The sequence below is a fragment of the Sminthopsis crassicaudata genome, chromosome 6, assembly GCF_048593235.1.
Source record: "Sminthopsis crassicaudata isolate SCR6 chromosome 6, ASM4859323v1, whole genome shotgun sequence".
Taxonomy (NCBI): Eukaryota; Metazoa; Chordata; class Mammalia; order Dasyuromorphia; family Dasyuridae; genus Sminthopsis; species Sminthopsis crassicaudata.
Window position 1 is genome coordinate 242,120,248 of NC_133622.1, and position 11,375 is coordinate 242,131,622.

Here is an 11,375-nt window from a genome sequence, read left to right on the forward strand (position 1 = left end):
AATATTTTATATACTTTTGGAAGTATTCACCTAACTACAATGAACTGATAATAGATATGAATTTATTAAAGTTCTCACATAGTTTCCTCCATGGTAAATCTCATGATAAATTTTAACATTGATTTTCTCTGAAAAAAAAAATGTCGGTTCAAAAAAATGTTTCATGAGCTTGCTATGAGTCAAAATATTTGCTAATGGTTGGGGATAATAAAAAAAATAATATGGAAAAGACAATGCCTACTCTCAAGAACCACATGATCAAAGGAGAAGACAAGACGAAAATCATTGCATGCAATGCAGGTATAGACAAGATAAATTATAATTGATCTGCAGAAAGAGGGTACTAAAATTAAAAAGGATTGGGAAAGGCTTCCTGTAAAATTATTGTATAACTTTAAGTGAATTGACTCAAAAGTGTTTAGTGACCATTTTTATGTGCTTATCATACTTCTATATGTGAGAAATGCCAAGGAAAAATACATTTTTCAATGTATGAAGCTATTCATTTTCTTTTTTTTGTAATTTTTTTATTAATTTTTATAATTATAACATTTTCTTTGACAGTACATATGCATAGGTAATTTTTTTTTACAACATTATCGCTTGTACTACCTTCTGTTCCGAGTTTTTCCCCTCCTTCCCTCCACCCTCTCCCCTAGATGGCAGGCATTCCCACACATATTAAATATCTTATAGTATATCCTAGGTACAATATAGATATGTGCAGAACTGAGTTTTATTGTTGTTGTTGTTGCAAAGGAAGGATTGTATTCGGAAGGTAAAAATAACCTGGGAAGAAAAACAAAACAAACAAACAAACAAAAAACAATGCTCACAGTTTACACTCATTTCCCAGTGTTCCTTTCCTGAGTGTAGCTGATTCTGTCCATCATTGATCAGGTGGAATTGGATTAGCTCTTCTCTATGTTGAAGATATCCACTTCCATCAGAATACATCCTCATACAGTATCATTGTTGAAGTGTATAAGGATACCCTAGTTCTGCTCGTTTCACTCAGTAACAATTGATGTAAGTCTCTCCAAGCCTCTCTGTATTCCTCCTGTTGGTCATTTCTTACAGAACAATAATATTCCATAACATTCATATACCATAATTTACCCAACAATTCTCCAATTGATGGACATATATTCATTTTCCAATTTCTAGCCACTATGAAAAGGGATGCCACAAATATTTTGGCACATACAGGTCCCTTTCCCTTATTCATTTTCTTAACTCCAGAAGAACAGACTTAATTGCAGAAGAGTCCTCACAATACCATCTCATGTAGCTAACTAGCTGTGGATGGAGAGTTTGTACTCAATTTCTACTTTGGGGTTTTGTATTTAATATTAACTTTTCCCTCCTCTTTCAAATCCAGACATTCAACAACCCAATCAAACAGTGTTTAGTTGCAAGTTCTAGGAAATCATTCTTGCCCTTATAAACTGTTTTCTCACTTATCCCCATAGCAGATGACACTGATTAAACATGTTCCAGGAAATCTCTCCCATGTGACCACATTCATTCTCATTGGAGTCTCAGAGCATCCAGAACTTCAAATTCCCCTCTTCTTTATCTTCTTAGCAATCTATGGAGTGACTGTGACTGGAAATGTGGGAATCATCACACTCACAAGTATAGATTCTCGACTTCAAACTCCCATGTACTTTTTTCTCAGACACTTAGCAATCATCAATCTTGGCAATTCCACTGTCATTGCTCCCCAGATGCTGGTTAATTTCTTGGTGGAGAAGAAAACCATTTCCTACTATGGATGTGCAACCCAACATGGAGGCTTCTTAGTGTTCATTGTGGCTGAGATTTTCATGTTGGCTGTCATGGCCTATGACCGCTATGTGGCTATTTGTAATCCCCTATTATACATGGTTGTGGTATCACGGAAGGTTTGCTTTCTACTTGTCATCCTTACATATTTCTACAGTTTAGCTACAGCAGTGACTGTCACTTCCTGTGTTTTCTCAATGTCCTACTGTTCTTTCAATGTCATTAATCATTTTTACTGTGATAATGTCCCTCTGTTAGTTTTATCTTGTTCTGATACCCATATGCCAGAGACAGTAGTCTATATCTCTTCAGCTACTAATCTCTTCTTTTCCATGACAATTGTCCTGGTGTCCTACTTCCAGATCATCTTGGCCATCCTGAGGATACGTTCAGCAGAAGGAAGACGGAAAGCCTTCTCCACCTGTGCTTCCCATATGATAGCTGTCACTGTTTTCTATGGGACACTCCTTTTCATGTATTTGCAGCCCCAATCAAACCATTCCTTAGATACTGATAAAATGGCTTCAGTGTTTTATACACTAGTGATCCCCATGCTGAATCCTATGATTTATAGTCTGAGAAACAAGGATGTAAAAGAGGCTCTGAAGAGAGTCTTCGACAACCCTTGCCAAGCTTTTAAAAATGTGTAATTTGACAAATATTTGAATAAACCAAGAATCACAATCTGAGGTGGCACCTCTGAAATTATGATTGTTATCCATCTAAATATTCAGAATAGAGCCTTTGTTTTTTTTGTAATAATGTTCATAGTGTTTAATTGTAACCACATATGTTCAAAGAGTATGATTTATTTTTAAAGTCTTGTTATATATTTCCAGATCATCTGCAACAAAGTTTTTTTTTCTCTTCCTCCAGCATGTTGTTATTATCAATTTGATGACTATATGAATAGACAATTTTAATTTCCTTGATCTTTAGTGAAAATGAACATGATTAGTATACTAGAAGATTTTAAAATAATAGGGAAATATGCACTGAATATAATAATGGAGTTCATAAAAATTTTGCCCTCTAGCCCATCCCCATACATTTGGGATTAAACCACTTAATTTTACTGATAACTGTCATATGTTTAAAATACCAGAAATAATCATATTTATTTTGCCACCAGGAAAGATGATAGCTCTATACTAACAATAAAATGTACTCTTCACTCCTTTTTGATGTGATCAAAGCAGGAGATGGCAGGAGCAGAGGAATATAAGAAGATGTGTCTTATTACATTGAATGTGCAAAGGGATAAATTAATGTAACCATGGTTTGCAAAATGAAATGGAAAATACCCCCTATATATGAACCAATGATAAGAGTTTCACAGACTAGTAGAGTCACAATACCTGGGGTCACAATAGTGGAGTCACAATAGTGTAGGGCAATGGGTTAGTGATGGTGATATAGATTCTATGCCACGTCAAGAGAAAACACTCTGTGGTTCCAAAATTTACAGAGATGAGCACCTGAGCAGGGCAAAAAATGGTCTTATCCTCTGCTAAGAATTTGGTTAACACTTTAGGTGTGATCTTTGAGGAATAGCAGGCAACAAAGAAAGAGAAGACACTCAAGAAAGGGTACATGTGATTCAGAGGTGGAAATCTATCACAACTAACCAAATAATTCCAGATTCCCCACCAGTGTAAAGAGATAGATGGCAAAAAAGATAAAGAAAAGGATGATTTGTACTTAGAAATGTTCTGCAAAACCCATCAATACATACTGACACTAAGCCATTGAAACTAGAAATCTCAATATTTGCCAAATGTTTTCAAAGTATTTAATTGTAAAAAGTGATAAGAGAAAATTATTCTTGTGGCATACTTATATTAAAACCTTAATTCACAAAATTCTGTAACTTTTTAACTTCTTTCCAAAAAAATTTTTAACCTAATACTCCAAACTTATTGTATATTATTCCATATTATTAGCTTTCTTTTCTAGGGAAAAATTCTATTTACTGTAACCTGAAACTGTAATTCTACCTCCCAATTCTCTTTTTTTGCCCTATCCTAAGAATGGCTTTGATATAAAATATGCAAAAATGGAATTGTTAATGACTTTACTAATCACTTTGATTTTCTCAAGCTTCTTTACTATACACAAAAGGTGGTACTTATCTGGGAATCAGAACAGCAGAGTAGGGAACAAACTCAGAACTCCTTAAGTTGGCACATCAGAAAGTCTTTACACTTTTGACAAATCAGAAGTTCTTTGCAATATTTGTATATTGAACCCCAGGACTTCCCCTACTATGCCACAAAACCAACTAGACCTGATTCATGTCAAGCCCCAGTTTTCAAAAACTATCCAGCCCAGGGATGACCTGAAAAATACTCCGTGATTATCCCCACTACCTGTGATTTTTGTCTTGATACTTTGACCAGACCACCATGATTACTTCCCTTTCCCTTCCCTGACTTGTGATTTTTGTTTTTATAACTTCTGCCACATAAGCCTACCCTGAGATCAGTTTTTTATTGTCACTCCCATGGTGTGACAATGTCCTATCTGAATAGTCCATTAACAAGCAAACTCTGTTTTTCTTAGACATAACACAGAACATTGACATGTATTTCTAAAATAAATTATTTTTTTTCAAAATTAAACTTATATTCCTTACCCCTACTATATGAGTCTTCAGTTTATATTTATTGACTCAAAAATTTAAATAATCAAGAATAATATCACTACACAATGGGTGGATTCAGATACCAATTCAATAAATGTTATATTTGAAGTCTATTCTCGCTAGAATGAAGAGAAGAGGAAAGAGGAACTTCAATCTAGTTCCTATTTATAAGCCATGTAGATGCAAGAAAAAATCTACAGGGGGAAAGTAATGAATATCTCAGAAATAAGATTGATTAGAAATGATGCTGAGAATTACATGATAGTTTAATAGTATATGTTTGAAAAGTTTAAATAAAACCTAGAATTTGTTTTTAGATATTTAGTTAGTAAAAGTTTCATAAAAATAAAAACATCCCTTTTATAATAGCATCCAATGTCCCACATCTTGTATTTTCCCTCTTATTCACCTTTTTAATTCTCTCTCACCATGAAGTCATTATTTTCCCTCTATTTTATTTCTGTGGTGTATCCCTTACGATAAGATGCATGTTCCTTGTGTCTTTCCACAGTGCCAAAAACATTAATAAATTGAATTTGATGAGATTGAATCTTGGCTTACTGTATTGTATAAAATTATTTTGCTTTTGAGCCTAGGAATCTCTAACATGCATGCTTTCATAATGTGAGCAAACTTTGGAAGGCCTTTGTATAACCAACTTAATAAAAGAACAAAAGGTGAAACATTGAGTTAATGATTAGAGAAGGACTTCCAATTGGATATTAGAAATTTCTAAGATTTTTTTCTAAAATGGCATTTCCTCTTAGATTTTCTTTATGTTAAGCTTATAAGATTCTTGGAATCTGTAAATTTTTGACATCTTTTCCAGCTTTATAATGCTATTTTCTAAGTTTTAAAGACTCTTCATCTCTCACATTCTAGATTCTGTTCTAAGGTACCTTGCCCATGATTCTAAACCCATGATTTCTTCAAGTTTCCTATTCCCTATGCACCTGTCAATACACAATACTATAATATTTATATATTCTCTGTCAATATCAGTCATCATATAGATATTTTTCCTTCCTCAGTTACTTTACTTCCCCTCACTTAATTGTTCTCTTCTCTGCACATTCCAATCTCTTAATCAGTATTTGAAGGATAGTTTCTAGCATATGACTACCTGGGCAGTAAAGAAAGAACAGTAATTCCAAGTGGTCACTCACTCACTCATCATGATGTATTACTGCCTATACTTTTATCTCTTTCTCCAATATATTTTCTCCTTGAGTCACTTTATTGTTCTTTCTAAGCCGCCAAAATAGTTTTCATGATAAACAGCTTTGATCATGTCACTACACTGCTCAGAACCCTTCAATGACTCCCATATGCATAAAGGAAAAATTGAAAATCACTTAGTGTCATTTGATATTGACAAAGTTTTTTTTAATATTAGTACTCTGATTTGATTTAATTTTCACAACAACTGAGAAGTAGTTGTTATCACCAACACCATTTTAAAAAATAAGTAAACAGAAGTAACTGGCTTAGGGTAACAGAGATGTTATATTTCTGAGGCTGAACTCGAACCCCTGAAATCTATAGGAATTATAGAGACAGTCATTGGATTGGAAAGGATTTTTTAAAAAGTGTAATTCTAGGGGCAACTACCTGGTACACTGGATAGAGCACCAGCCCTGAAGTCAGGAGGACTTGAGTTAAAATCTGACCTCAGACACTTAACCAGTCCCAGCTGTGTGACCCTGGGCACTTAACTCCAATTGTCTCAGGAAAAAACAAAAAACAAAACAAAAACAAAAACAAAACAACAACAACAACAAAAAAAAAAACAATTGACATGTGATTTGTACTTTATAAATGCCTGTTGATTGATTGATAAATAAGTTATACCACTTGAGTCATGAAACCAATGTGAAAATAGAATGGTTAATGACTTTCTTAACAACTTTGATTTTCTTGAGCACCCTTACTGTCCAGAGGAAGCCAGATTAATGTGGGAATCAGAATCAATCATGGAGGAAGAAAACTGAATATGATTTCTGTTGGACATATCATAAATCCTTTGCAGCGTTTATTTTTTGAACCTAGAGCCTATTCTGCTGTGCTAGAAGCGACTCATCCTGGTTTAAGTTAATCTCCAACCAGTGGCCAAACCTAATGAGGACATGATAAGACTTTTGAGATATAGCCTAACCCAGGAGACCCACCAATAGTCACATCTGAATTGACCACTATGTGATTACTATGCTGCACCTATCCCCTACCACAACCCTGACCTGCTGCCTAACTGAATTCTAACTGTTGTCATGAATTTCTGCTTACGGGGAATAACCACATGTCTGCAACCTAACTCGCTCTTATGGACATACACTTGCATATGAAAATATTGAATAGATTATTAATCAAAATATTAATTTACTAAATGATGGTAAAGGTCAGATAGAGAAACTGAAGGGGAAATCAATAAAGGAAGAGGAAGTGAGAGCAACAGTGCGAATAAATAAGAAATACATAGCATGAGATCAGTTAGAATGGGATATGGAAAGCTAACAGTGGGCCATTGCATCAGATTTTTCTATGTGTAAAAATAATTCCTGTCAATAGTCCACAAGTAAAAAATAAAATTGTACATGTAACAACTCCACTTCCCAATTTCTTTTAACATATTCCTTTGGGGAACAGGATGGTATGAAAAGAGGCCTTACTAATGAGTCCCTGGTATTCCTTTGTTCCCCTGGGGAAAATGTCATACATTGGAGATTTGTTTTCCTGCATTGCATGAGATGGGAGACATAATTTACTATTAAACAGAGAGCTCTAGATGCTACAGGAAATGAGCAAATATCCTAGCAAGATCCATGGGGCTGGGCCATATGAGCTCTGAGCAAAGATTTTCTCCTCAGCAGGTAGATGAACTATCCCTCTGTACTTCTTTCTGGTTTGTTGTTAGTAGTAGTAGTATTTATTACTTAGGATTTTATTATTATCAGAGATGAAAAATGTAATCAAAATCAAAATAATTTTCAATGTGCTAATCAAGGTACCATTATGTTGCATCGACTGCTATCTTTCACTCTAAAATCTGGAATATTAGTTCTGTCTCCATTTTGTTTAGATAAATTCTAATGAAACACTGTTGAAATTCTTTATAAAATAAGTTATGATCTTAAAATTTAAAAAAAAATGCTATTGGGCTTTTATTATTTTGGAGCAATACATCTGCAACTCTTGTTCACACTGAAAGAGATGTCTGAATGTTGGAATGTTAATGGTTAGTCCAATTCAGAATGAACCATATAGCTAATCCAAGGCAGGGACCACAAAGTAAACATCTTTAGGTCTTGAGTAGCAGTTCCCACAGCAGACTCATGCATGGAAAATGCAGGTCTTACTTTGTTCTGTGAGAATGGTTTCCAAGTTAACTGTCTCAAGTCTTAAGGGACATTGAGAATTGTGATAGTTCAGTCGGTACAGAACCAGAGTTACCATGGCAGTAACAAGAGTACAGTCAGTTTCAAGAAACAGGAATTGTGAGCATGCAAAAAAGTTAAAGAATCACTTTAAGCTGATTCATTGCTCAGCAAAACCTCGTGCTGGTCAAAAGACTATATCTTTCCAGAAGGGGAGCTCATCCAGAGCCCAAATTATTGTTGTCAGGCCAAAGTCAGGCCACATCCTCTGGAAATTGGGTGTTTCCATATATTGTGACCTCCTTAAGTAGACAATGAAAACTGAACATTGTTAAATGCAAAACCGGTGTTTAAACATCTTAAGTGTAAACACTTTTTATCTGAGAAATTTTTAAATGACTCCAAGTAAATGAGAAACAGGTATCCGAATCAAAAGTTATCTGTTATTATTTTATATATATATACATATATATGTATACATATACATATATATGTATGTATATATATATATACACACACATATATATATACGTATATATCTATCTCTCTCTATATATATATGTGTATATATATATATATATATATATATATGAAATATTACTTTAACAAGCTCCAAGTTGAGTTATGAGATGCCATATGGGGTCACAGTTTAAGAAGCTGGGAACTGGAGGATTGAGTATTTGGAAACAAATCACAGACAACTCATTTAACTATTCATAGGTGAAAACAGTCATGAAGTTTGGACCAAGCAGTTGAATATAAATTATATGAGTTGGAGAAATAGTTGAATTAAAGTCTTCCTTCTGAATAGCTCTTCAAAAGAATATGCTAATGATGATATCTAGAATTTGGGTAACTAAATGAAATTAGGGTTAATTGAGGTCTAGTAGCAAGTTTGGGGCACAGAAAGTCAAATGGAGCTCCCCTGCAACCCCTTTGGATTCGGAGCAAACAAAGATACAGAGTTAAATGAGGTCTAGTGGTGGCAGAGTCCCCTGTAAAGGGATTTACAGAGCCAAAAACCTAGATTGATAAAAGAGGTTTATTTTGGGGTTTGGAAGTAGAGTCTCGTTAGTAAAACGTGTTAGATAAAGAGAGGAGGGCACCAGTGTTCCAGTGGGCAGAGAGTTGTCATGGTTTGACCCTCAGCAAAGAGAGGACTCCAGCTTTGCTCTTTTATAGAGATTTAGCTAAAGGGGCCTATGGGTGGAGTCCCAAGCTGGTTACTCAGTGAGCTTCATCGAGGGCTAGAATTTGCTAGATGGGGGTTGAGAAACCTGAGCAGATTTTTAGAATGGGGTCTGGGACAGCCCAAGTTGGCTCAGATCCAATGGGGGTGTGAGACCCTGGATATCTCCTATTGGAATTTAAAAGGGTGCTTTTGACCAGGATTTGTGAATCAAAAATCCTAGATTCTTCAACTGATCAGCTAGGAGGGGCTGGGAATCAGAAAGAAATAAATCAGTCTGAAAGGACTAGTCTTAAAGGGACCACAACCGCATCATTCCCCCCTCAAGCAGTTAAAACTTAAATTCATTTAAGAAAAAAAAAAAAAAAAAAGACTTATTGAGACAGAATTGAAGATTTTCCAAGGATCGTAAGAGTTCCCGGGTCCCCTCTTCACTATTAATGAATGCTTTTATAGAGATTATATGGAGATTAGAGGTTATGAAAGGTGGCATTTTATGAGCTTATTTCTATTGTTCTGATGACTAAAGAGTTGAATTTATTGAAATGCTTGGGTAAACCAGGGAGATTTGGACAAAGACTTAGATCATCTCCCAGATAATAACACATAATGTTATAAAGGAATTCAGGATAATTGTTCTTCCAATACCTGCCTAAGTCCTGCTTGTTACAATAATTGATCTCATTCTGTAATATGCTTATTGCTTATCTCAGGCTACAGAAAAGTGGCCTGTTAAGAGAAGAAGAAACAGATCATGTACCTTCTATTTAGTTATTTGGGTTCAAGAGGGAGGAAGACCATTTTCACTCTTCTAATCATGAGCACCATTAATATGTGGTAAAAGTACTAATCTTTGCAAGGAGATAGAATTTTACAACTAGGAAAGCCATTGTAGTGAAGCTGAGGAATAATATCAGAAGTACTAAGGATCAGTCATCTACTATGTCATTGGTAAGGAGGAATTAAAGAGGAAGTCTCAGCTTTGATATGACTTGATCAGGACCTTTTGCTTGGGTCTCTATATCTTCTTGAATTTCTGCTGATTTATCCATGATATATCTTGCTGGTTCAATGAGGGTAAGCATATATCACAAACAGTGTTATCAGTTATTACCATAGAGATTTTCTTAGGGACCATCATCTTTTTAGTCTTCTATTTCTTTTTTTTTTTTTTTTAATGAATGAAAAATGTCAAAATCTAAAATGGTTTCATAAAGAAATTTTTAGATCATTTAGTTGATGTGTACAATCTAGAAGGGAGGTATGGCTCCCTCTCCACCAGATTCTGGAAGGCGTTTGTAGCACAAATTTAGACTATGTTCCCACAGATGGATCACATACATGCAGGTAGGTAATTTAACTAAGTGGTCAACTTGAAAGTAAAGTAGAAGGAGATGAATATGAATATATGTCAATATTGCATAAAATTTGGATGAAGCCAAAATACAAGAGAATATAAAACACAAGCTTGGGTAGGTCCAAAGCAAAAATATTGAATGAAGACACAAAAGAGCAATGTTTTTGATAGATCTAAGATTTGGAGGAACCCCAAATTTCTGTAGCCATTTCCAGTTTTCCTAAAAACTTACTGAAGTCAATTCATTTTCTGAGTGAAGATCTCATGTTGATTTAAATAGTATAATTATTAATGTTTCCCCAAAAATATACTATTTTCCTCCAAAAGTTAACTTCATAGGAGTCTTCTATTACTACTTTAATTGCTATCATAATCTTGGCCTTATATTTGGGTAGCTTAAATCAATGAACTTTGAAATTTATAGAACAAACACTTTTCACCATTTAGGCTCATTCCATGTATCATTTTTTAGTTAGCAATTTACTAAAATGGTGGTTTTAGCCATGACCTAAAATAAATTTATTTTTTTTTCCTTTGAGGAAAAAAATATGTTGACCATCTGCTTTGAGAGTTTCTTAAGAATAATATTTCCAAAGTAAAGGTGATATATTTCTGATACAAATGATCATACTTCTAAGGTACATTTTGTTAGAGCTAGTGCTTCCCCTTATACTTTGCACAGAATTGGAATCAGTCTTGTACAAGGATATGAATTGTCTTTCAAAAGAAGAAATTATATAAATAGAATTTTAAATTTAATCTGCATTATTGTCATTTTCTACATCACTTTTCATAAGTCTATACAGGCAACAAAATGAAAAATCAATCTTTTATTTAATTATTTCCAAAGTATAATATTTCACAATGAATTTAGATTTATATTTTTTAGAACACATAGGGCTGTTTTCAGCAGATCCCTAGGTGAAATCTACCTGTTTATACTCTTATACTTTGATTAGAGGTGTACTCACTGGGGATTGGCAGAATGTATTTAACCCCTAAATACAGGGCTCTTTATTTTTTTTT

General features: G+C 34.3%; 1 protein-coding gene across 1 annotated transcript; it reads left to right on the plus strand.

Annotated features, from left to right (window-relative positions):
- Positions 1-1,730: 1,730 nt before the first annotated feature.
- LOC141546579 (olfactory receptor 8J2-like) lies at positions 1,731-2,438 on the plus strand. The gene has a single exon (XM_074274515.1). It carries the CDS (start codon positions 1,731-1,733, stop codon positions 2,436-2,438), a length of 708 nt encoding a protein of 235 aa, XP_074130616.1.
- The last annotated feature ends 8,937 nt before the right edge of the window (positions 2,439-11,375 follow it).

Excerpts from the sequence above, each read along its gene's own strand:
- LOC141546579 (XM_074274515.1), top strand. The coding sequence starts at position 1,731 with ATGCTGGTTAATTTCTTGGTGGAGAAGAAAACCATTTCCTACTATGGA.